Here is a 22,163-nt window from a genome sequence, read left to right on the forward strand (position 1 = left end):
GGGGTCGAAAGCCTAAATTACAAAGTTGCCTCTTTAGTATTAGTATATATAATTCCACTCCACTTGCTAGATTTCCTTCTTGTTAATTACAGTTTACACTATTGACATACATACAACTTCGATTATCTTTCATTTTGTTAATTAACTATTTGATCCTCAATCTTTTACGAAATTGTACTAATCATTTTCTTGAGATACTCGTATAAATTTGCGAGGTCAATTCGGAAATATCCCATAATTCTAAAGCCAGTTTGACACAATCCGTAGAGCAACACTCCCAGATCGTAATTGAAGTGCTCCGAGATAGCTGCACCATTCCTCTGTGTTAGACATCAATTCGACATGATTTTCGAAAAATATATCACACGAAAAGAAAGTAAAATATTGGTTCGAACCTTGTTCCACTTTCAGCTATGCTTTTCAGGTTAATCTGCAGCAATGCTGAAAATCATGTCAACTCTTCGGCCTTCTGGACTTTATATTTCCAACTTTCGATTTTATCATCGGTTGGATTCAACCAGACAAAGCCAATATCAAAACAGCAGTAATGAGATTTAGAAAGACTTGGGTAAACAAGTTCAAGTTCAGAATGATTTTTGAAATGCAATTCTGGAAAATGAAATATTTCATACCATGTTGCCGTAGAGATGTACAGCATACATCGCGACTTTTTCATCAGCGTGGCTCTCGGCATCGATGGAATGAAGCCCAAACCTAATAATAACGTATAAAACGATAAATAACACGCAGTTACACGATTAGACATGTGTGTGTGTGTGTGTGTGTGTGTGTGTGTGTGTGTGCGTGCGTGTGTGTGTGTGTGTGCGTGTGTGTGTGTGTGAGAGAGCGAGAGAGAGATAGAGAGTATACAATCAAAGACTTAAATCCATAGGATCATCCCCAATGTCTTGCACAGAATCATTATTGCAGAAACTGCAAGCATCGTTAAGATTGAGTTTCATCTGCAACGAAGAATCGGCCCTCTTCTCGAGCCATTGCAATCTCCTCTCTAAAGTCAAAACTGCAATATGCATTATCCTGGTTTCAACTTGGGCAACCTTAGCACAAGACCGGAGTAAGATGTAATAATCAGCATGAACAGCATATATATACACGTCTTCCCTTCTCCTAGCATAATGTAGATAGTCTTTCCTCTTGACCTTAGTCCTCGGTGGAATATAGCAGAATTTGTTGTCTTCCATATCCAACTTCAATTGCTTTATTGCCTTATCTCTGGGGCACTCCTTTGAAGGTCGATTTTCACGTGCTGAATCTTGATCACGATCACTACATTGTGATGTACTGCAAGTGCTTTGGTTATCTGATGTTTCGGCAGCCTGAAATCACAAGATGTTAAAACTGTATATGTAATATCATATTAAATCTCAAAAGTTGGGGGAGAGAGGAAGAGTTGGCGTTGCTAATTTATCATTTCCTACAGGATAACGTTGACAAATTACAAGTACCTTGTTATTCTGATAAAAATCCCAGAACTCCTCCAACAACTCTTTTTCTAAAGGACCTTCATTTGATGACTGTAATCCAGAGAAAACTACATCCTTGCAATACTGGAGGTATGACAGCAAGTCGTTGGAATATTCTGTGAAACCAAGGCCAAAAATCTAGATTAATTATGCCTTCTAATGTTAAGAAACTAAATAGAAAATTGAATTACAGTTCAAGATTACACGTGTTATAAACTATTACCATGCATATAATCCAGTTCACTATACTTTGCTTCCAGAATATGTAGAAGCTCCATAACATTCAATTTAGAATCCAGAACATCTGACTTAGAATAAGAAGGTTCAAAATTGGTGGAAGATAAGTCCTCATCAACATTCGTATTTACATGGCTCAAAGATTCAGTATCTTCATTCTTATCACGGGATGATGAACAATAGGGATTAGACAGACTGGATTCCCATATTCCATAACCATTTATTCCATAAAGAACCCGTATTGTCACGATCAGTATTGACATGACACATGCACGAGTAGGAATTCTAAGATCACTAGCTGACAGATACAGTTCAGGAGGAGTCGACCATTCACATATCCGGCATGCCAAAGGAAGAAATTTGCCAATCGGAAGAGATAACTGCCTAAAATAGCGGGAAGCAATAGCATAGAAGTTCACCGGAGGCAACTGTAGACAAATTTTCTGAGCAACATCAGCTGCCATTGACTCCAACTTCTGTGATGAAATGGGTTTGATAGGTCTGAACATACGACTGACACAAATTGGGCATGTCTCGGAGTGAGAACCAATCTGCTTTTCTATTTCAACAAAAGCAGCAAAATAAGGAAGCTTTCCTTCAAGGGTCCAATTCAGCATGTCCGATGGCGTAATTGCCTCCCTAGCCACATGACAAGCAAGGAAGGAGATAGCTAAAGAACAAGATACAGGTATTGTTCTTCTAAGAGATTTATACCATACATATACTACACGCTTCCCATGAATATTAACAGGTTCCGGTCCATATGTAGACACAGCGTTGAACTCTTCTTCCCCTGAATTACAAATCGGGAAAAAGTTAAGCTAAAAAATATTTCAAATTCATGTTAAAGACAAGACAATGAAAAACTATATGACAATTTGTCATGATGGCATATCTGTCCTCTATGATTAAACCTTTTTTTCTTTCGAATTTTCTTACTGAATATCCTACAGCCTCCAACTGCAAGACAAAATTAGCTATATATGTAGAGTTGAAGTTGTTTCATTTTTTTTTTCTTAATTTTTTTTGAAGATTTGTGTTGAACTAATTAAACCAACGCAAGAACATGTGAAAACAGAGATTTTGTATTTTATAAATTTTTTTCGCACCTTGTGTGTGAGCCTCGGAATCATGAACAGCCTGGTCTGCCCATTCATCAGCCGTAATCCTAGTTGAAGCTACAAACCTTAACCATAGAGGTCCAACAAGCCCAATAATTACAGGGCTCACATTAAACTTCTCAACTAAAGCCTGACACTGCAATTGGACCATGACCTGAAGGCCTGTCAAATATCTTGATCTAATCTCAGAATAGTATTCGTCATAGCTAAAATTCTTCTGGGACGAGCCAAAATCACTTGGTTCAGTAGGTCCAACTCCATCACCCACAACAACTTCCATACCAGCAGTTGAAATATTAGGATGATCCAAATGCTGAGATGTGGTGAGTTTTACTTCAGAGATAGGTTCAGCAGCAGTTGGATTGACAGTGCGCACTCTGTTGCAACTAGCAGAGTAACGGTTGAAAAGCTCGTTTTCATCAAGGCCAGATTCAATAAGACCCTCAGCTCGTGAGCCGCAGTAGTCACAATAGTAGAAGCCAGTGTCATCTTTGGAAAAGCCAAGACCGCTGCCACAGGTATGGCATATCTGCATTAAACTCCCTGCCATTGCACCTATTCAAATATATGGACAAATATTGAATCATTTCGTGAAAATGTACTGAAATTTGGAGTTAACTCGTAGGACATTGAGTGGAAAAACAAATGCGAAACAGATTAACTTCAATTATTAATGACAATACAACTTTTGCAAACAGATCAAATCTTTTCAACTTGGTTCTACATATTTTTATGTAGACTAAAAGCATCCTAATTCCTGATTTCGAAACAGTCAAAATTTGAGTAATCACGCAAATAAAGTTTAATCGTATAACCTAGTAAAGCAGCATGATGAAGCCAAATATTTTCAACAATCCAATCAAACTGCCTGAAATTAGAATTCGTGAACGCTTCTTGCACAGATTATTTTAACAAAAAAAAAGAGAGTGTATGTTGTTCTATCACATTGCAAAAATTCAAAGCCTATCGTTGTTTGTTCACCTGATAGGGTTCTTCTTCACTTGAAGCATTAAAAACACCAAGTGCTCATGAATACAATTAACAATAGAAAAATAACTACATTGAAGTTTAAATTCAGTTTCTTACAAGCTAAGTAGAGGACGAGATTGAACAACTGAATTCCTTCTTTGTGCGGCCACTTCGCGCGGCCGGCGGATACTTTTGCTGAAGGCGGCGAAACGACGGCCGATGGGATGGCTTCGGTTTGGGGGTCCGGTTGTGTCCGTTAGCTCCGACCGTGATTCAAGTAAGGTGGTGGCGGAGACGAGCGGCGGTGGAGCTCAAATTGAAATTTTGAGTGTCGATTTCTCGCTCGTGATTTGGTTTTGTTAAACACTAATCACAAAATAAATCCCGAAATTAGTGTTATAAACATGATTATTAAATGGGCCACTATTTCACGTGGGCTAATTGACAAACCAGCCCAAACAAGTTGTAGAATTTACGGTTTACCCCCCTAGCCCTATTTCCCCAAATTTTGTAGATGTGGTACTATATGCATAAAGGGATGTACATTTTCTCATCCAGAAATTGAAATTGGAATCCAACAACATCTACAAATCGGGGAAGAAACAGCTCTCAGTTGAAAAGGCAAACCACAGATTTCACTCTTCACCTTCTTCCGCAGGCAAAGCGAAATGGCGGCGAGAAATGCACTCCTGAAGCACCTCAGGGTGAACGTCAACACTATGCTGCAAAACCCTAGGTCTGGCGCCGGCGGCCTCTCGCAGCTGATCAGACGCCACTTCTCCGACGAGGCGAAGGGTTCTTTCCTCGAAAAGTCCGAGGTCGCCGACCGCGTCCTATCTGTGGTCAAGAAGTTCCAGAAAGTCGATCCATCGAAGGTAACCAACCACATAATTTGCTGTTACATTTCAGCTTCTTCTTTTTTTTTTTTCTCCTCATTAATTATATGTTTGCGGCTTCTGGATTGATATGTGCTTGAAAAATATTAGCATTTCTTGAGGTATTGTTGTTTGTATTTGACATTTTTGCTGCTTTATTTAGCTGAAATTGGAATAAAAATGGAGACTTGCATAAATTGGAGGTGTGGGTTTTGAAACGTAGATGCAATGGAAATGGCTGTGTTATCTTCTAACAACTATGTTTTGTTAGAGCTTACTGTAAATATTTTCGAGTGTTTGAGATGAATTAGAAAACAAAAGTCCTGTCTTATATGAACTGTAAAAGCTGCTTTATGATATTCAGTAATTTGTACTTGCCGAAAAACATAGTCTGTATCGAATTTTGAAATTTTTATCATTGAAACCTATAGAGTAAATCCTTTTATTAAGAATGGGGTAGCAAATACTATACCACGTTGTTCAGTGGTTTGTAGTTGATGAATAGTGCTGGGACTCCTCTTTCAAGCTATACTGCATTTCGAAAGCTGTACAGCTCCAATTCCAAGAGCTCAAGTTAGTTGTGATTTGACCTTTGTCGAAGAGATCTTTTATCACCTTTCTGAAAGTCCCGGCTAGCATGGTTCTGTAGCAAATGGTCTAAAATCTTATCTTCTATACCAGGATTGTTCTCTCATCAATCCATATGATATTCACTCTCTTATTAGTTAAATTTCTTAAAGAATTTTAGTTGTTCATTACTTTGTACTCGTATTTCAAAAAAGTAGTAGTCTTTGTTGAGTATTTCCATTTTTATGTTTACTACAGCATTCAAAAGGTTCGTTCTAGACGATTAGATGTAAGTAAATGAGGTTCTTGACTGCATTATGAAACTTCAAACATATATTCTAAATGTCTGATGATTATTGATTAATAAAGTGTTGGATTGTACTCGGAATAAGCACTTTCTCCACCCTTCGCCTGCGGCCTCATTCTAATGGATCGTTATACATTAATTTATAAATTTGTGGTTCATGTTTTACAGATATAGTATTTTAAAAGAACTTCTTTTTACTTGATGATTTTTAGAAATGTTGTTTGGATTTTGTGATTTGGGTCTTTGGCTAGTTAAGAGAGAATTATAAAATTTGTGTGTGAAGATTCTTATGTAGCATGTGGTTATGTCTCTAAGAGTAGATTTATTTGTGTGCAAATATCTTGATAATATTTTTTTTTCTTTCAATGACGATGAAAGAGGATCCTGTTCTGAGATGGGTTTCCCTTGTAATAACATATTGATTGTTTGGTGTTCACAAAAGTTGTACTGCTAAGTCAATAGTAAAGACTAAAGACAGATTTCAAATGAAAAACCACACGTACGTCAAATTAAAATTAGGGGTTGGAAATTGCAATTTATCTTGAAGAAAACTTTATAGTTTCACAATTTAGCTTGGCTTCACAAACGGTGGGAAACTCTGATATTAGGACCAGTTCTGCAATCTTCTTGTTGACGGGATTAGGGACTGCATGTTTTTTCGTCTTTTTACTTGTGCTTTTCCGTCTTATATGACACTAATGGGAAGCTTCATTTGTGATGGTTCATCTACTTTCTAAAAACGAGTTTCTATTTATATCACATGGATTACGCGACTAACTTTGTCCGAAATTCGAATGCTTTAGGTTACACCAACTGCGCATTTCCAGAACGATCTTGGATTGGACAGCTTAGACTCTGTGGAAGTTGTGATGGCTCTTGAAGAAGAATTTGCTTTCGAGATTCCCGACACCGAAGCAGATAAAATCAACTCAATCAATCTTGCCGTTGACTTTATTGCATCTCACCCCCAGGCAAAATAGTCGAACACCTATGCTTCCCTTTATATTTTCTTCCTTCATTCTAGCTTAACTATGTCATGGCTAGTTTTTTGATCTGAATATTTCTGTTTTGAGAAAAAAAGAAGCAGCTATTTATTAAGCTGAAATATCGAAGTCTTTCCATGTTAAAACATTATTTCGGGTTATCGTTTAGAGCACGCAGGTGATGGTGTGCAATTCATCACATTGAAATAAATCTGGATATGATCAAAGAAGTTGATTTGGATTTCTATTTTCCATGATTATTATTCATTCTCATCGTTTATTATAGTTTGCCATTTGGGAAAAAAATAGTTATTTATTATTATTATTAAATAATTATTATTGTGGTCTATATAGGAAGACTTTGACTAAAAAGGGACTTGATGCCTGCAGTCTTCCCACATTTTGTCCAGTCAACTAACCCTATTCTTTCCTATTATTACAATAATGGTATTGGACTTTCGCGCATTAAAAGTTGTGGAATTTTGGCCATATGAAATATAATAAAATTTAAATATTATCTTTTCTCATTCCTTAAAAAGGAAATGTATCTATTAACAATTTACAGAGAAAAAATTGACTTAAGCATTAGGATTTTTATTTAGACGATTGATGTAACTTATTTTATTTATTTGTATTAATGAATTGAGATACTATCTAAATTCTACTACTATTTTCCAATGAAATTGAAACTAAAACAAAAAAAGAATCAAATTGACCAAAGGACGCATTAAAAGGAATCCCATTGGTCGAACTAACGTGCCAAACGGGACCCAAATAAACTTGAAAAGTCTGACAAAATAAATTTAAAAGGAGGGCATGACCGTAATAAAACAGAAATTACGGGGTCAATAACACAACAAACTATTTATAAGTATACTGAAGCAGAAAGAAATTAGCAGTATCTAGCAAATGGCAAAATCTAAGCACAAACCACTTTTGGTGCAAGCAGTAATATTTTCACTCATATGCTCTTCGTTTGCTGAGGTAATCTTCGAAGAGCGTTTCGAAGGTAAGTTCTTCTCTCTATTTTTTTTCGTTTTTTCCTGTTTTTTTTTTAGTGTATTTCGAGCTCTCTGCTAGCTGAATCACTGGTTAAGATTTAATTTTACCGAATATCTTTAGTAATTTTGGGGTGCCCGCGGATATTTAGTTAAGTTCACTGATTTTTTTTCAGCTGGAGTGATCTAGTTGTTGCTCTGTTTATTTGTTTATTTTTTGAATAAAAGTTTGCAATTTATAGAGAAAATTGAGGAATTAATTTTTTATTTATTTAATTTGTGTGGAGAAGATGGATGGCAGAGTAGGTGGGTGAGGTCTGATTGGAAAAGGAGTGAAGGAAAAGCTGGATCTTTTAAGCACGCTGCAGGAAAGTGGAATGGTGACCCTGATGATAAAGGTTTTTTTCCTTTCTCCCACTAATCATATTCAATTTTAAAATGAAAAAATAAAATTAATTATCGATTAAAGTAATATATAATGAGTTTTCAAGAGGTTACTTATTTGAGATGTTTTCGAATTGATTTCAGGTATTCAGACGACTACTGACGCTAGGCATTTTGCGATTTCCGCTAAGATACCGGAATATAGCAACAGGAATAGGACTCTGGTTCTTCAGTATTCGATTCGACTCGAGCAGGACATTGAATGCGGTGGAGGTTATATAAAGCTTCTTTCGGGTTACGTTAATCAGAAGAAGTTTGGTGGTGACACTCCTTACAGGTATATGTGTACCATAGTTATCGTCTACGTCCCAAACATACAAAGAAACTCTTAAATTTTTATTTTATTTTAACTGCAGTGTGATGTTTGGACCTGATATATGCGGCACGCAGACGAAGAAACTCCATGTCATAGTTTCATATCAGGGACAAAATTACCCTATCAAGAAGGACTTGCAATGTGAAACGGATAAGTTAACCCATTTTTATACGTTCATTCTTCGGCCCGATGCATCGTACAGTGTCCTGATTGACGGTCGAGAAAGAGACTCGGGGAGCATGTATACTGACTGGGATATTCTACCTCCCCGCAAAATTAAAGCGGTCAATGCGAAAAAGGTAATACTTACATATTTAAAGCCTCTTTAATAACTACCATAATCCGAAATAATTGTTTTTTTTTTAAGTTCGCATGCGAGAATTTTTGCAAGAAGAGAGTGAAATAGTAATCAAAACGAATGATTGTATTCTTTTGCACTTATGATTTTTTTATCTTAAACCATTGTGACAGCCTGCGGATTGGGATGATAGAGAATATATAGATGATCCAAATGATGTCAAACCTGAGGTATTGAATTTTGCGGGTTACGTTCGGTTTTTTGACATGTCATTAAATGCATTTTTTAGTTATGATGATTTTTTCCTAATATGCATTTTTGCAGGGATATGATTCTATTTCACGAGAAATCCCTGATCCAAAAGCAAAGGAGGTTAGTTGGTCCACTAAAGGTCAAGATTTAAATTTCCGAAAAGTGCGATGTAGTATATTCAGTTATTTGTTTTTTATCCTTGCAGCCGCATGATTGGGATGAAGAAGAAGATGGACTATGGAGAGCACCGAAAGTTCCAAATCCAGCATACAAGGGACCATGGAAGCGTAAGGTATGTCGAAATGTTTTAAAAACTACCAAGCAATACTACATTCTTATTTATTTATTAATATATAATTACATTGATGGCTATTTTTTTTTTTGTCATGCAGAAAATCAAGAACCCTAATTACAAAGGGAAATGGAAGATTCCTTGGATTGATAATCCTGGTAAAGCACGTTTGCAAATACCTTTGTCCAATTATCTACGAATACTGGCTTTCGAATCTAATTTCACTTTTGATTCTTACCATTTTCCCCTTCTCGTGGTTAGAATTTGAAGATGATCCTGATCTGTATGTTTTGAAGCCGATCAAGTACGTTGGAATCGAAGTTTGGCAGGTGAAAAACATAAAGCTAGCATAGTAATACTGCATGTTTTTCACCACATCTACTAGCATTTATGGAATTATGGTATTTAATTTGACTGGAGTTTGGCATGCCTATGGTTGTCAGGTGAAAGCCGGTTCCGTTTACGACAACATTCTGATTTGCGATGATCCCGACTATGCAAAGAAAGTAGTGGAGGAAGTATTCGCTAACAGGGAGGTGGGCCCCCTGATCCTATCTATCTTCAAATTACACTATAGCCACTAGCCTCTCTCTCTCTCTCTCTCTGATGTGTTTTTTTGTGGAACTTTAGGCTGAAAAAGAAGCATTTGAGGAAGCTGAGAAAGTGAGAAAAGCAAAGGAGGAAGAGGTATCAGCCTAAACAACAACTGTTAATTCATTTCACATGGAAAAATCGAAAACTTACAAGGATATTATTGACTTTATACACAGGAAGCACAAAGAGCAAGAGAAGAAGGCGAAAGGAGGAGAAGAGAAAGGGGTCATGACAGAAGGGATAGGGGCGACCGATACAGGGACAGATACAAGAAGGTTCGTCGGTTCTTGCTCAATCTAATTCCATTACATACTTGTTTATTTATTAAGTTTGATCGAAAACGATTCTTCAGTTAAAATATCTAATGTTTCAATTGCTTGTTCATCTTCACTTTTTGGCTTAGCTAAAAACTCATTATATACGAGTGAATGTATAGGTTTCATCTCGATTCATTGAACACTTGTAATGCATATCCAGTGCTTGCACTTATGACACCTCTTTCGTTTCACCCCGAATAAAACATTTGAAATCTGATTTATTTTGCAGCGGCGTCATGATTACATGGACGACGACTATCATGTGAGTATTCTAGTTTCTAATTTTGATTTCAGATTCTGTGCGCATTGAAAATATTTACTTCCAAAAATGTGATTATTTGTTTGTTTTCTTTTTCAGGATGAACTTTGATTATACTCTACCCTTCTTCATAAGCAAGACATATTTGGGTGTGCTATTGATAGTTATCTGTATTAGCGAGAGAAGTCGGTTAATTTGTATGCTGTGTCTTCAACTTTTCAAGAGCAAGAAGAGTCTTATTGTTAATGTATTTGTCTTGCTTAATAATTGCTTACCTTTGGATCTATTATCATATTTATTCTATACTTTCAATTTTTTTCTATTATTAATGGAAAATGATACACCATTAAAAAAAAATCATAATCTGATGTTGATAGTTTTAAAATTTGAATATTGCTTAAGGTGAGTTAAAAGAATAGCATATTTGATAACTTGTTGATTTTAAATGATGAATTCTTAGTCAAATTTCATTTAATTGGATGGAAGCCCATTTATGGACATAATTTTATTGTGTTAGTGTCATGAGATTGATGCCATGTTTGCTAATTTGAAACAGCAAGGACTCAAAAGATGATATATCATATCAAGAAACAAACAAACACCAAAGTAACAACCATTCTAAACATTAAAAAAAAAAAAGAAAAAGAAAAAAAAAATGCTAGCAAAAATACTTAATGATTACAAATTGCAAAGAATAAAAAATGAACCCTTTTTTTATTTTTTTCCAATTACGTCGTAAAATCTACTTCTGTTCGTTGTTTGGAGAGACCAATTCAGCACCATTATTGGCATTGTGGATCTTGTCATCGTTCATGGAATGAGGCCATAGCCATGCCAGACTCATCCTTTCTTCGTCGAAGGTCCACTGAGATGGCCACTCCTCCCAAGTCTTTGCATTCTTCAACTTGTTAATCAGATCTTCTGGCAACGAGATGTGTGTGTTTATATCGTAGCACGATTCTTCATTTGACAATGCCATTCCAGACAACCTAGTATTCTCTCAAACACACAAAGCAAAAACACAAAAGAAAAGAAAAACAAGAACAAGTATATATTATCTAATATACACTTGTTATGAGTATTTGTGTGTGTGTTGTGTACTATTTGGTTCTCCTGTATTTATACAAGTCCCGGGTCAGTTACAAAATCAAGATTTCGAGCAGCATATCGGAAAACAGTGGGCGTATGGGAAAAAAATATGCAGGAAAGGCATGTTTTTGCTGTCGCGTAAGGTAAATATGGCAACTAAGTGTTGGCATATTGCCTCTGTAATTCTTTGTCCATGTCAGGTAATTATGGAGTTGTACCAAGATTTGCACCAGCTATTATCCTACTTACCGTTTGGGAAGAATATTCTTTTGACTTGTGCTATGTACAGTACATACAATACTGTCTAATTTGCTTGCTGGTAAGAGAATTAAATGTCATATTGAATCCATAATTGAAAGAAAAGGAAAGAGATTGAAATCAATGAGAATTAATTTTTCCTTTGCATTTTCCTTTCAAACAAAGTAACTGCATCATTCACATTGTTTTCTCTCTCTCCTTTTTCTTTTTAAAACCAAATGGAGGGAAACTTTTAATTAAATCCCACATCCAGTGTTTACTGACCTGTTTTTGACTGACTTGATGATGTTGTGAACTACAGTAAATTCCCGGAGTGGCAAACTGATGTGACCTGTTCACCAACAGCTAATCGTTGTAATAAAATGATGAAATCATCGGCCTTGTTCTGCAATAATATTAATAATTATAGGAGACAGATAAGATGGAAATGAAGTATCGACTTTCTCGGTGCAAACGATTTGAGAGACAAAGGAGCAAAGTGAAGGAATTGACAATTAATGAGCCCATCATAATACTCTATATTATGGTGAAAAGAAGCAAGCTGAGTTCAACGGGACTCTTGTATAGTCAAGAAAACCCGTACGAGCGATAAGATTCTAAGGCTAGTTTCTTTCTAGTGTTAAAAAGGCATTTCCATACTCGAAAATTTGCAATTAGAGGAACTTTTCTTCCGATCTTCTCGAAAATAAATTAGGAAATCAGAAATTGATTTATGACAAAAAAATCAATCAATTAGGAAATCAAAAATCGATGAATGAAAAAAGAGACAACAAAATATGCCGAATTCAACAGTACATAAGAGTTTGACCGTAGGCAGCATAACATTGAATCGATTTCTCCCCATTCGGTGGCTTCAAGTTTCTTCCGTCTCAACTACGGTTAATAATGACTAGAGCACAAACATTATTCTAAGAACGTTGATGGAAATCTTCAAAATTGTAATGCTCGATAAATATTTAATGTAAATGAAATCAGCCGACGGAATGAGCTACAAAATACAATTAGAGGACCGAAAGAACCAAGGCATATGTAGCACCTAAGAGGGTTGTGACATTGTTTGATGATTACTTCATTATTGTTATCTAATGTAATCTTTCAGTAAACTGTATTTTAGTATTGATTGAATGAAGCATGAAACATAAACATCGTAAGTCAAGATCTAAATAATAAGACTTCTATTCAGTTTCGAATCAATTTACCCCAGTCCTAAATTTCTTTATATGAGCTAACTTCCGAACACTTTGATGACGAGGCAAACAATATAGTGTGATTTTCAAACAAATTGAGCCAACGACACTTTTAAAAATTTGGTGCACAGAATTTTTTACAACCTCCATTACATTAATTCATAGAATTAGAACAAAGGGACTTAATATCGAAGCTACTACGTTTAGTTGAAGTGCACGAAGGTAATCTACTACAAGTTATATTAAAGCTAAAGGCCTCGTTTTGACTTTTGAATAGATAAATTATGATTAGATTAAGAGATCTAATTCTAGATCTTAGTAATTGATGTCTATAAGATGTTCTAAATTAGTCACAACAACTAATAAAACCTATTTAGCAGTAATATTCAGAACTGGTAATTGCAACACGAAAACAACCAAGAAACTAAAATTCAATAAATATGAATCAGACTAACAAAATTAAGCGTAACGTCAAATGATCTAGCAAGAAAGTAAACCGATTCCTCCAAAGAACAGAGACAACGAACCAAAAACAAAATCCAAATATTTTAAGATCCAACACATACATCACCACCAACATGACTATATCTAACGAAACCAAAGGGGGGAAAACAAGAAGCAAAGGGCAAACAAATAAAATAAGACGGCACTTCTCATAAACGAGAAATAAAATGACAAAAGCAGGATTAGATCATAACTTATTTATTTTATTGAAATATTTGATAATCATTCACGGAAAGACAGAGAATAATTTTAATAATTCTTCCTTTGGATATCAGGGAACTCTGCGATTCATACTTAGCTCATATATCATCTTCAATAAGTAGATAGCACAAATTGATCGAGGACAACAACCCACCACATATGCTCCTCGTCAGACGTCCAAGGATAAGTCCACTCATCCCAATTGTTGACGTTCTTCAAAATCTCAATCAAATCATACGGAAGTGAAACATGAGAATATCCGCCACCATTTTCCTCCATTTTCTCCGCAACAGATTAAGAAGCTCTCAGATTTTGTTTCTCCCATTCTTGCTTTGCTTCCTTTAAATACAGCTGAGTGATGTAATGGAAGGCAATCTCGAGCAGAAAAAAGGACAAGTGAAATAATTAATTACAGGAAACGTTTGGTAAGTCGGGATATGCATGGTGTATTGTGTGGCTTGCAAAAGGTAAGCTGGCATAGCGGTTGCAGTAAATAAGGTAAGCTGGATATGACGATGCCCATAATTGCTCTTTGTCACTTTTACGACCTGTGGCTGTTGTTTGTATATTGGGTAAATTTGAGTTCTTAGCAAGGTAATCTCAAAATCGGTTCATCACGAGAAATTTTATTTCTGTAAAATCTTAGGTAGGATTGTCGACACCAAATTAGAGGGTAAGTGCATAATTAACTTGGAGTTCGAAGAGGCTAAATCAATAATTTCCCCCCCTACACCATCGCATATGTACACGTGTACGTAATTGAGATTATCTTGGCATTGATCCTAACATGTAAACATTCACAATGGATTTTTAATTATATATTCTTTGAAATGACAACTTATAACAATGGTTCACATATGCATTGGTGAATACTTTGCCGAAGCAGTACTAAAATTTACGTTCGGAATATATGCAGTGAGAGAGTATGATCGATTGATTCCTAAGATTTGGATAAAAGCTTGTGTTTTTCTTTTCTTTATATATTTGATTCAGTGCTAAGGTGGAAATTTAACAAATTGCATGTACTGATTGAAGACTCAAAGTTAAGTTTCTCATATCCTATAAAATCAAATTACATTAATACTAATCCATTTTATACCAATATCAACAACTGTAGTAGTGTCCTAATCACAACATAAGAATGAAACGAAGAACAATATAAGATCATACCTAAATGCTGAACAAATACACCATCTTCACACACAGTCAGTTATATAGTGAATCAATTGCTCATAAATATTCACCGACAATATTATAGTTATAGATATATATAAACAAAATTAAAAAAAAAAAAAATTAGGGAAAGCGACGACATTTTTTCACCTGGAAATTAAAATCTTCGTCGCTGAACAGGATCTTCATTGAATTGCTGAACTGAATGGGAATCAAATGTGTTCTTCTGTGAGCGTATCCGAAATTCCGAATAAGTATATGGGTTTTGTGAGGCACTACACATTACGCTTTGTTTCATCGAATTAAAAAAAATTAAATTAAACTAAGATTAATTAATTAATTAACTAATCCAACAAAATCTGATTTTAACTATATTTTATCAATTTATTACATCTGTTGAAGAAACTTATTGAAGGCCCATAGCCCAAAGCCCACTATTGTCTACAGGAATTTGTATTTAAATAATACATTATATTATATATATTATATTATTATAAAAGTTATAAACATCGAGTAACATTATTATATTTAATTTTCAAGTGCTAGTTTGGCTATTAGTAAAGTTTCTAAGAGGCTATAAGCAATTTATACAAATGTCAGGTGCCCAAACAGAATTTACGCGTTCGACCCCAACATTTCTCTCCCAAACCCCAAATCGAACCCTAAACGCACTCATTTACTGGTTCTGTAAGCGGGAAATTGGAAGGAGAAGCAATGGATGCGTTGAGGAAACAGCTGGATGTACTGATGGGAGCGAATCGCAACGGCGATTCTCAGGAAATCACGCGAAAATACTACGACCGTGACGTTTGCCGTCTCTTCCTCGCCGGCGTTTGCCCCCACGAGCTTTTCCAACTCACTGTACGAATTTTATCTATTATTTTCTCGTTTTGAAAATGTGGAAGTTTGCCGTTTATTTACTTTTTCTTACTGCTAGAAAGTGGTATGAAGTCAGGGTTTACGATTTAGTAGTGATTTTTGACATTTTGCTAGTGAATCGGGGAATGATGTGAATTTTTTTATGAATACAAGTTTCGAAATTATGAAAGGAAAAATGTTGTGAATTTTGGAGTTTTGTGTTTGGTTTATTGAATATATCGGAAATGCTTATTTTGTTTACTCATTCAGCTATGCATATTTGTGTAGAAAATGGACAAGGGACCGTGCCCCAAGGTGCACTCGTTGCAGCTGAGAAAAGAGTATCCTTTCTCCGAAGAAAATTTGTAACTCTTGTTCAAGTTTTTGGTGTTGTAATTTATCTGCTTACAAAAGTATTTGTTTATAAAATAATAACGCATACATGTTTTGCATGATGTAATGACTGATACCATTGTTGCTGTATGCATCATTGGAGTTTGATTGTCTATTGTGATACTTTAACTCTTCTTCAGATATAAAGAAGCAAAAGAAAAGGGTCTTGATAATTATGATAGGGAATTAGAGGATAACATAGATAGACTTATTGTTGAGTGTGATCGTAAAATTGAAAGGGCTCTGAAGAGGCTGGATGAAGATGATGCGAAAGCAGCTATCGCGATTTCTGTAACTGAAGTTACCCAGGTAGATTTATGTATTCCAGTGATGTTCCCTTTTGGACCTTCTGTTCATTCTGCAAATAATTACTAATATTGTGGAATTGCAGACACCGGAAACTATTGAGCTGTCGAAGCAAATTAAAGAGAAATTAAAAGAAGCTGATCAATTTGGTAGGTTTATTTATTGTCACCTGTTCTGTTGGAGATCAATGTTATGGTTGTCATGTAAACTTCTTGATTGGTTAATTGGAATTAGACAACATAGAAGATCATCACGTTTAGAGCAATTCTCTCTATGGATTTCTTGTCCGATCTCAGTCTATTGGATTTTTTCTTCACTTGATGATCTATTGAGTACACATCTTTTATCTGCTTATGTTGCTATCCTGTTTGGTATTCAACTGATGATGTACAGAATGATATTTTGGTTTTGTAGATTTTGAAGGAAATACAGACATGAAGATTCGAACTCTGGAAGAGGTGGATGAACTAAGGACCAAAAGAGCAGACAAACAGGTATTAAAGGCTTTGAAACAATTATTTATTTGCATCAACAAACAGGATGTAACAGAAGGATAAATGCTGATTGTTGTACAATCGCAGTCGACGCTTCTTTTGGATGCTTTCAACAAAGATCGTGCATCTCTTCCTCAGCCCCTGACAAGTGCTCCTCAAGCGGCACCAGGGCCAGCAGCTCTCCCAGATCCTTTCATTCAACAAATGATAAACGAGAAGCTAAAGAAAGCCGAAGATCTTGGTAAGATATTTATTTAAACAATTTAAAACATATACATACTTCCTGTATTTTGACATTAAAGGATTTGCAGACAATATAAACTATGAAGGGGGCTGTGAACACAAAGTTTCTTGAAATTTGTTTCAGGTGAACAAGGAATGATAGATGAAGCACAGAAAGCACTGGAAGAGGCTGAAGCACTCAAAAAGGTCTAGATCTATTTCAATGAATTTTACGCAGCATTTTGTTCATGTGCAGATATTTTTTGCATTTTTTTTCTTTGGCCTTTGTTATTACTCTGTTTTGCTCATCTTGGACTGTAAGTGGCGACTGCCCTGCTAAATTTTTAACCTGGATCTCTACTCGATCGGTACTTGAATTGGACTACTATTTATTTTCTCCATTGTTTGATTCAGCTGCCAGCACGACAGGAACCTATGCTGGATTCCTCAAAGTACACAGCTGCTGATGTGCGCATTGTGAGTCTCTTGACTCTCTATTCTGACAGTTCTAATTAATTCATTAGTGCCAAGTCTGCCATTGTGATGTTGCTTGCAATGCAAAACATTTCAAAATTCAAATTAATATTGCACAGTGTTTGGAAGTGAAGTCCGATTGGATGTGTTTAATAATGCATTAGTTTCATGTACTTACAGACTGATCAGAAGCTTCGTGTCTGTGACATTTGTGGAGCATTCTTGAGTGTTTATGACAGGTAATGATTTGTTTGTCTTTTGAGCTATAAAATGTACTTCCTAGCATTTGGATGACAAAGTAGTTATAGAGTTTGAGTACTTCAGTGTTTGACCTGGCGATTACACCTCCTTGTCACCAGCAGGCTTTTGGGCCCAGTTTTACGAGGATTACTTTTGCAGCTAAAGAATGTGCGTTATTTTCTGTTTTATGCTTGTTGATCATGCTATTGCAACTAGAAAATTTATCAGGCTACTTTTGCTATTCATTATTATTCTTAGAGTTCTTGAGCTTGTTATGATGAGGTTTTCTGTATTTGGATTTCAGTGATCGCCGTTTAGCAGATCATTTTGGTGGAAAACTCCATTTAGGGTACATTCTAATCAGGGAAAAGCTAGCTGATCTTCAGGTATCAATGCATAATGTTATATGCACTTATTCACTTAATTTTTTTTTATTTTTTAGACTTAACATCATAATAAGATCTCATTTCTTTGCTTGTCATCGTTAAGGTGCTTTAACATCTAATGGTAGAATTTTGATTAATTTTAATCTCTCTCTCTCTCTCTCTCTCTATATATATATATATATATATATATATATATATATATATATATGTATGTATATGTATGTATAAATTTAAGTATTATAATTTTTGTTTTAGCTTTTATGGTTTTTAAGCTTAAAAATACATTTGTTATTCTGAACTTTCGCTGATAGCTACTTGTTCAATTATTTGCTTTCTGTAAAATATCTCATTTTACTTCAATACCTAAGTTAGTACTCTGAATATTTTGGTTCAGGTGCTGCTATAATCTTTCAATTTCTTCTATAGAGATTCTCAGTTTACTTGTCCTCTGTGAGTTTTCCTTATCCTAGTAGAAGAGTCATTTTTAATACTTGAATTGTTGGATATTCATGGAAATTCTTGTTCATCTGAGACTGGGAGAAAGGTAAGTCAGGTGCAGGTAATCCATCAGTTAGATTTTGATAGATAGTATACTATTTTGAAGTTCTTTCAAGTAGATTTAGAACCTAATGAGGGGAGTTCATTTGGTTAGATCTATCTAGATAAAAGATAAGGCTTAGAGGGTTTGCGGGATAAACTTTCATTAATAAGAACCAGCAATGTACGATATGCTTAGCTTTATGAAACTGCGGCTTAGTTAGTGACATATTGGTTATTTTGAGTCAAAAAGGCGGTTTGCTGCCTCTAAGCTTTGCTGGTGTCGATGTTGCATTCTGTTGGACCAGTGAAGGTGTTGTATTTCTTGGTCTGGTCTAGTTATTATACATTTATAAAGCTGATTGGCCTAATATTTTGCTGTTTTGAGATTTCTCCAAACTTCATTTTTATATGAGATTTGTTGCTTTATTTTCTATTGCATTAGCAAACTGTTCACTGATCCTTCTTGAGTGACAAGTTCATGAAAAAATCATATTTAAAAGAAACAGGGATTAAACAAAGGGGCAGTAAAGTTTCTTCAGTCAATCGAAAATATTTTTATTTTTCTTGATTATTAAATGGGTTGATTTGTAATATATCGTATCAAATATGTTTTCCTTTTTATCTTTACCAGGAAGAGAAAGACCAGAAACGTAAAGCCCATGAAGAAGTGAGAAGGTTGATATGGAATTGTTTTTGTTACAGCACATCAGCAACTTCTTTTATATATCCTTCCAGGTGATGTAGGATAATGACTTTCCTTTTTTTTCGTTTTTTATTAATTCAGGTCGAAGGATCGGAGAAGCCAGGACCGTGAAAGAGAATCTAGCAGGGACATGGATAAAGGTGATAGCCGTGATCGTGGAAGAGATAATGATCATAGGATCAGAGATCGTGATAGGCATTATGACCGCGGTAACGACCGTGACCGTGAGAGAGGGAGAGACAATTCTCGCAACTATGACTCAAGGGCCCACAGAAGATCCCGTTCGAGGTCAAAAGACCGCTCGAGAGATTATGATCGCCACAGGTTCTATATCTATACAAACATATACTTGCTAGTTTATGGTTTATTTTGGCAAATTGTTATAAACATGGTTGTTGAATGCTCTTTGTTGTAAAAGATTTTCTTCAGTGTTACTTTTTATCTGCTATATTTTGATTTATTTTTTTTTCAAAATGTGGCTTTTCATTCCAGGCGTTACGACCGATACTAGTCGGCTGAATCAACATCGAGTGAGGATGGATCTGCAGTTGTTTGTATTTTCTGTTTGGCTACGCTCTATTCTAAATATATAAATTCTAAAATTCAGACATGAGCTCTATTTAGGCTAGTTTTTCTTACGACTGTAAGCATGATGATTGTTGCTTAACTTTATTTGCTCGATTCGCACAACTCTAACTCTATTATTATTCATGTAATATTTGGCGCAATATTTTTAATTTTATGTAGCTATTCATTTGAAACACATTAATATTTCATGTTATGAAAGAAACATTTTTTTTAATATTGATGTAATTGACATACATAAATATGAAAGATATTGAAATATAAAAGCAAGCGCAATATTTAATTGAAAGTATATAGTTATTTTGACAGAAGAAAAAAACGTCAATTTCGAACAACAACAACCCCCATTTTGTTTCTCTCCTCTCTCCTTTTCATTTTTGTAAGCCCTAATTCCAAAACCACAGGAAAATCATCCCAACATTTCCCACGCAAAATCCCCAAAATGGCTTCCGATAACTGCCCTAATCCACCAACAACAAAAATGATGACGATGTTACTAATCATCTTGACATCAGCCCTAACCAGCGGCGCTGGAGCACCAGAAAATTCCCCTTCCGGCGATCGTCAGACCTCGCCTGCGACGTCGTTTTACGATGTCCTCAAATCCAATGGCCTACCCATCGGCATTTTCCCTAAAGGAATCTCCAACTTCTCCATCGACGCCGCCTCCGGCCGATTCGAGCTCCATCTTCTCTCTCCTTCCCCTTGCGACGCCAAATTCGAGACACATATCCGATACCAATGCAACATCACGGGCACCGTCGGGTACGGAAAGATTGCTAATTTGTCCGGGGTTGCTGCCCAGGAGCTGTTCCTATGGCTGCCCGTTAAGGGTATTCAGGTCGATATCCCGAGCTCCGGGTTGATTTACTTTGACGTTGGTGTTGTTTTCAAGCAATTTTCGCTCTCTTTTTTTGAGACGCCCAAGGATTGTAATGCTGCTACGATGGATGATGATGTAAGAGAGGACGTCGTGATTTTTGTCGACGATCGTGACCGTGTGCAGGTTGTTGAGGTTGGTGTTTATGATTTCCCATTGATACTCCCTGTTTTTGGCATTCATTTGTTTATGTTTTATCTATAGTGTGTACAAAATAAGCTTGTATGAATTAGGATATTCGTGTTTTATGCAAATCGTGTCTTCACTGATGAGGATTGAGTGGTCTGTGTTAGCTCTGTTTGCATAATAACAGAGTAATTATTTGTTAGGAGCGCATTGAATCGAGATCTAAGGAATGATACGTGTTTACACACATACGCGTATTCGTTTTAACGAAAAAATCTTAGGTTTGGTCAATCTAGATGGTTCTTGTGGATTTGGTGATTGAAATCTTCTAAAACAGTTTCGGAATTGTGTTTAATTCGTATCTGTTTAGCCCTCTTTGCCGGACATTCTTAGGTAGATTGTTGGAGAGCTATTTGCATCTATATGTGTTGCCTGGCATGTTAGTAGCTGCCATGATGAAGACTTGAAGTGTATGTTAAAAAGATCACATTTTTAGCATATTACATATATGGATTGTGTTACGAGAATCATGTACCATGTAAATCATGTGTACCATATGTTCCATGTTACATAAATCTTATTCCAGTAATAGCTTATGACGTAAATTGTTATGTTTGTAGTAGGAGTAATTGCTATTGATGTATTTACCATACAGTAAATGAAAAGATGGTTGTTTGATTTGTATGACTTTGTAAGTATCTACTGGAGCCTCAGAAAGAGGACGTGCAAAGATCATATTTTTATGATGCTAAAATCAATTGCGATTTTCATTGCAGAATTTCATGGAAAAACACTCCACAAATGAAGAAGGAAGAGCGGTTTCTTGAATTATGGAGGCAAAGGATTTGACTCTTAGTTAAATTGCTGAGCGTTTCTCGTTCCTTTTGTACGATGCCCTATGTATTACATGCCACTTGAACGAAGCTATTGACATTGCAAGATCACAGTTTTGTAATAGCTGATAATATATAGTTTGTTAATTAGCACAAGATGTGTTTGGAGGTTGTGTTGGTTTGGGTTGTATAGCATAGCAGTCACAAAGTTAGTTGTTGTTTTGTTCATTTTTCTTACCTTCCTTTTGTGTTATATAGGTATGATTTTTATCTGGTGTTCCTTTCGATTGGTCAAAGTGTCAGTGTTGTAATTTAAACTTCTGAAGCTTCTAAAGAATATCTTTACTTGAATTGTATTTTGACTGTATGAACTTTTGATTGTACAACTGTATTTTCAT

At 35.6% G+C, this 22,163-nt stretch overlaps 5 protein-coding genes and 1 long non-coding RNA gene across 9 annotated transcripts; 4 read left to right on the plus strand and 2 right to left on the minus strand.

Annotated features, from left to right (window-relative positions):
- Positions 1-6: 6 nt before the first annotated feature.
- On the minus strand, positions 7-4,183 carry LOC105955457 (TATA box-binding protein-associated factor RNA polymerase I subunit B). 3 transcript variants are annotated; one of them, XM_012979181.2, is made up of 7 exons: positions 3,929-4,183; positions 2,831-3,397; positions 1,708-2,514; positions 1,467-1,600; positions 871-1,337; positions 396-714; positions 7-307 (listed from the first exon to the last, which is right to left on the minus strand). In XM_012979181.2, exons 2-5 carry the CDS (start codon positions 3,390-3,392, stop codon positions 873-875), a joined length of 1,968 nt encoding a protein of 655 aa, XP_012834635.2. In that variant the 5' UTR covers positions 3,393-3,397; positions 3,929-4,183; the 3' UTR covers positions 7-307; positions 396-714; positions 871-872. The 3 variants fall into 3 exon arrangements, with proteins under 3 accessions (XP_012834635.2, XP_088676308.1, XP_088676309.1); XM_088820182.1 differs by having other exon boundaries at positions 7-320; XM_088820183.1 differs by having other exon boundaries at positions 2,831-3,385; positions 3,929-4,141.
- A 157-nt stretch (positions 4,184-4,340) lies between these two features.
- Positions 4,341-6,803, plus strand: LOC105955461 (acyl carrier protein 2, mitochondrial). Its single transcript, XM_012979187.2, has 2 exons — positions 4,341-4,686; positions 6,364-6,803. Exons 1-2 carry the CDS (start codon positions 4,480-4,482, stop codon positions 6,538-6,540), a joined length of 384 nt encoding a protein of 127 aa, XP_012834641.2. The 5' UTR covers positions 4,341-4,479; the 3' UTR covers positions 6,541-6,803.
- A 601-nt stretch (positions 6,804-7,404) lies between these two features.
- CRT3 (calreticulin 3) lies at positions 7,405-10,491 on the plus strand. The gene is made up of 14 exons (XM_012979176.2): positions 7,405-7,552; positions 7,832-7,939; positions 8,070-8,262; positions 8,342-8,600; positions 8,773-8,829; positions 8,924-8,971; positions 9,057-9,143; positions 9,244-9,301; positions 9,405-9,472; positions 9,587-9,679; positions 9,774-9,830; positions 9,914-10,012; positions 10,284-10,316; positions 10,413-10,491. Exons 1-14 carry the CDS (start codon positions 7,453-7,455, stop codon positions 10,422-10,424), a joined length of 1,272 nt encoding a protein of 423 aa, XP_012834630.2. The 5' UTR covers positions 7,405-7,452; the 3' UTR covers positions 10,425-10,491.
- Positions 10,492-10,859: 368 nt separating this feature from the next.
- On the minus strand, positions 10,860-15,079 carry LOC105955454 (uncharacterized). Its single transcript, XR_001172617.2, has 2 exons — positions 14,876-15,079; positions 10,860-12,045 (listed from the first exon to the last, which is right to left on the minus strand). It is a non-coding gene; the product is annotated as an uncharacterized LOC105955454 (long non-coding RNA).
- A 136-nt stretch (positions 15,080-15,215) lies between these two features.
- On the plus strand, positions 15,216-20,102 carry LOC105955453 (U1 snRNP-associated protein usp106). The gene is made up of 13 exons (XM_012979177.2): positions 15,216-15,586; positions 15,872-15,924; positions 16,117-16,285; positions 16,368-16,431; positions 16,697-16,776; positions 16,864-17,017; positions 17,144-17,205; positions 17,413-17,475; positions 17,653-17,711; positions 18,017-18,098; positions 19,270-19,313; positions 19,423-19,665; positions 19,834-20,102. Exons 1-13 carry the CDS (start codon positions 15,440-15,442, stop codon positions 19,850-19,852), a joined length of 1,239 nt encoding a protein of 412 aa, XP_012834631.1. The 5' UTR covers positions 15,216-15,439; the 3' UTR covers positions 19,853-20,102.
- A 57-nt stretch (positions 20,103-20,159) lies between these two features.
- Positions 20,160-22,151, plus strand: LOC105955450 (uncharacterized). 2 transcript variants are annotated; one of them, XM_012979174.2, is made up of 2 exons: positions 20,160-20,941; positions 21,709-22,151. In XM_012979174.2, exons 1-2 carry the CDS (start codon positions 20,369-20,371, stop codon positions 21,757-21,759), a joined length of 624 nt encoding a protein of 207 aa, XP_012834628.1. In that variant the 5' UTR covers positions 20,160-20,368; the 3' UTR covers positions 21,760-22,151. The 2 variants fall into 2 exon arrangements, with proteins under 2 accessions (XP_012834628.1, XP_088676311.1); XM_088820185.1 differs by having other exon boundaries at positions 20,218-20,932.
- The last annotated feature ends 12 nt before the right edge of the window (positions 22,152-22,163 follow it).

The sequence above is a fragment of the Erythranthe guttata genome, chromosome 6, assembly GCF_056151865.1.
Source record: "Erythranthe guttata isolate IM_541 chromosome 6, IM_541, whole genome shotgun sequence".
Classification (NCBI taxonomy): Eukaryota; Viridiplantae; Streptophyta; class Magnoliopsida; order Lamiales; family Phrymaceae; genus Erythranthe; species Erythranthe guttata.

Bases quoted from the DNA above. Each gene is read 5' to 3' on its own strand.
- LOC105955461 (XM_012979187.2), top strand. From the start codon at position 4,480: ATGGCGGCGAGAAATGCACTCCTGAAGCACCTCAGGGTGAACGTCAAC. The intron at 4,687-6,363 runs GTAACCAACCAC...CGAATGCTTTAG, and splicing joins AGAAAGTCGATCCATCGAAG to GTTACACCAACTGCGCATTT.
- CRT3 (XM_012979176.2), top strand. From the start codon at position 7,453: ATGGCAAAATCTAAGCACAAACCACTTTTGGTGCAAGCAGTAATATTT. The intron at 7,553-7,831 runs GTAAGTTCTTCT...TGTGTGGAGAAG, and splicing joins CTTCGAAGAGCGTTTCGAAG to ATGGATGGCAGAGTAGGTGG. The intron at 8,263-8,341 runs GTATATGTGTAC...TTTTAACTGCAG, and splicing joins GGTGGTGACACTCCTTACAG to TGTGATGTTTGGACCTGATA.
- LOC105955457 (XM_012979181.2), bottom strand. From the start codon at position 3,392: ATGGCAGGGAGTTTAATGCAGATATGCCATACCTGTGGCAGCGGTCTT. The intron at 1,601-1,707 runs GTAATAGTTTAT...TTGGTTTCACAG, and splicing joins TGAACTGGATTATATGCATG to AATATTCCAACGACTTGCTG. The intron at 1,338-1,466 runs GTACTTGTAATT...TTGTGATTTCAG, and splicing joins ATTTTTATCAGAATAACAAG to GCTGCCGAAACATCAGATAA.
- LOC105955450 (XM_012979174.2), top strand. From the start codon at position 20,369: ATGGCTTCCGATAACTGCCCTAATCCACCAACAACAAAAATGATGACG. The intron at 20,942-21,708 runs GTTGGTGTTTAT...TTTTCATTGCAG, and splicing joins ACCGTGTGCAGGTTGTTGAG to AATTTCATGGAAAAACACTC.
- LOC105955453 (XM_012979177.2), top strand. From the start codon at position 15,440: ATGGATGCGTTGAGGAAACAGCTGGATGTACTGATGGGAGCGAATCGC. The intron at 15,587-15,871 runs GTACGAATTTTA...ATATTTGTGTAG, and splicing joins ACGAGCTTTTCCAACTCACT to AAAATGGACAAGGGACCGTG. The intron at 16,432-16,696 runs GTAGGTTTATTT...TTGGTTTTGTAG, and splicing joins AAAAGAAGCTGATCAATTTG to ATTTTGAAGGAAATACAGAC.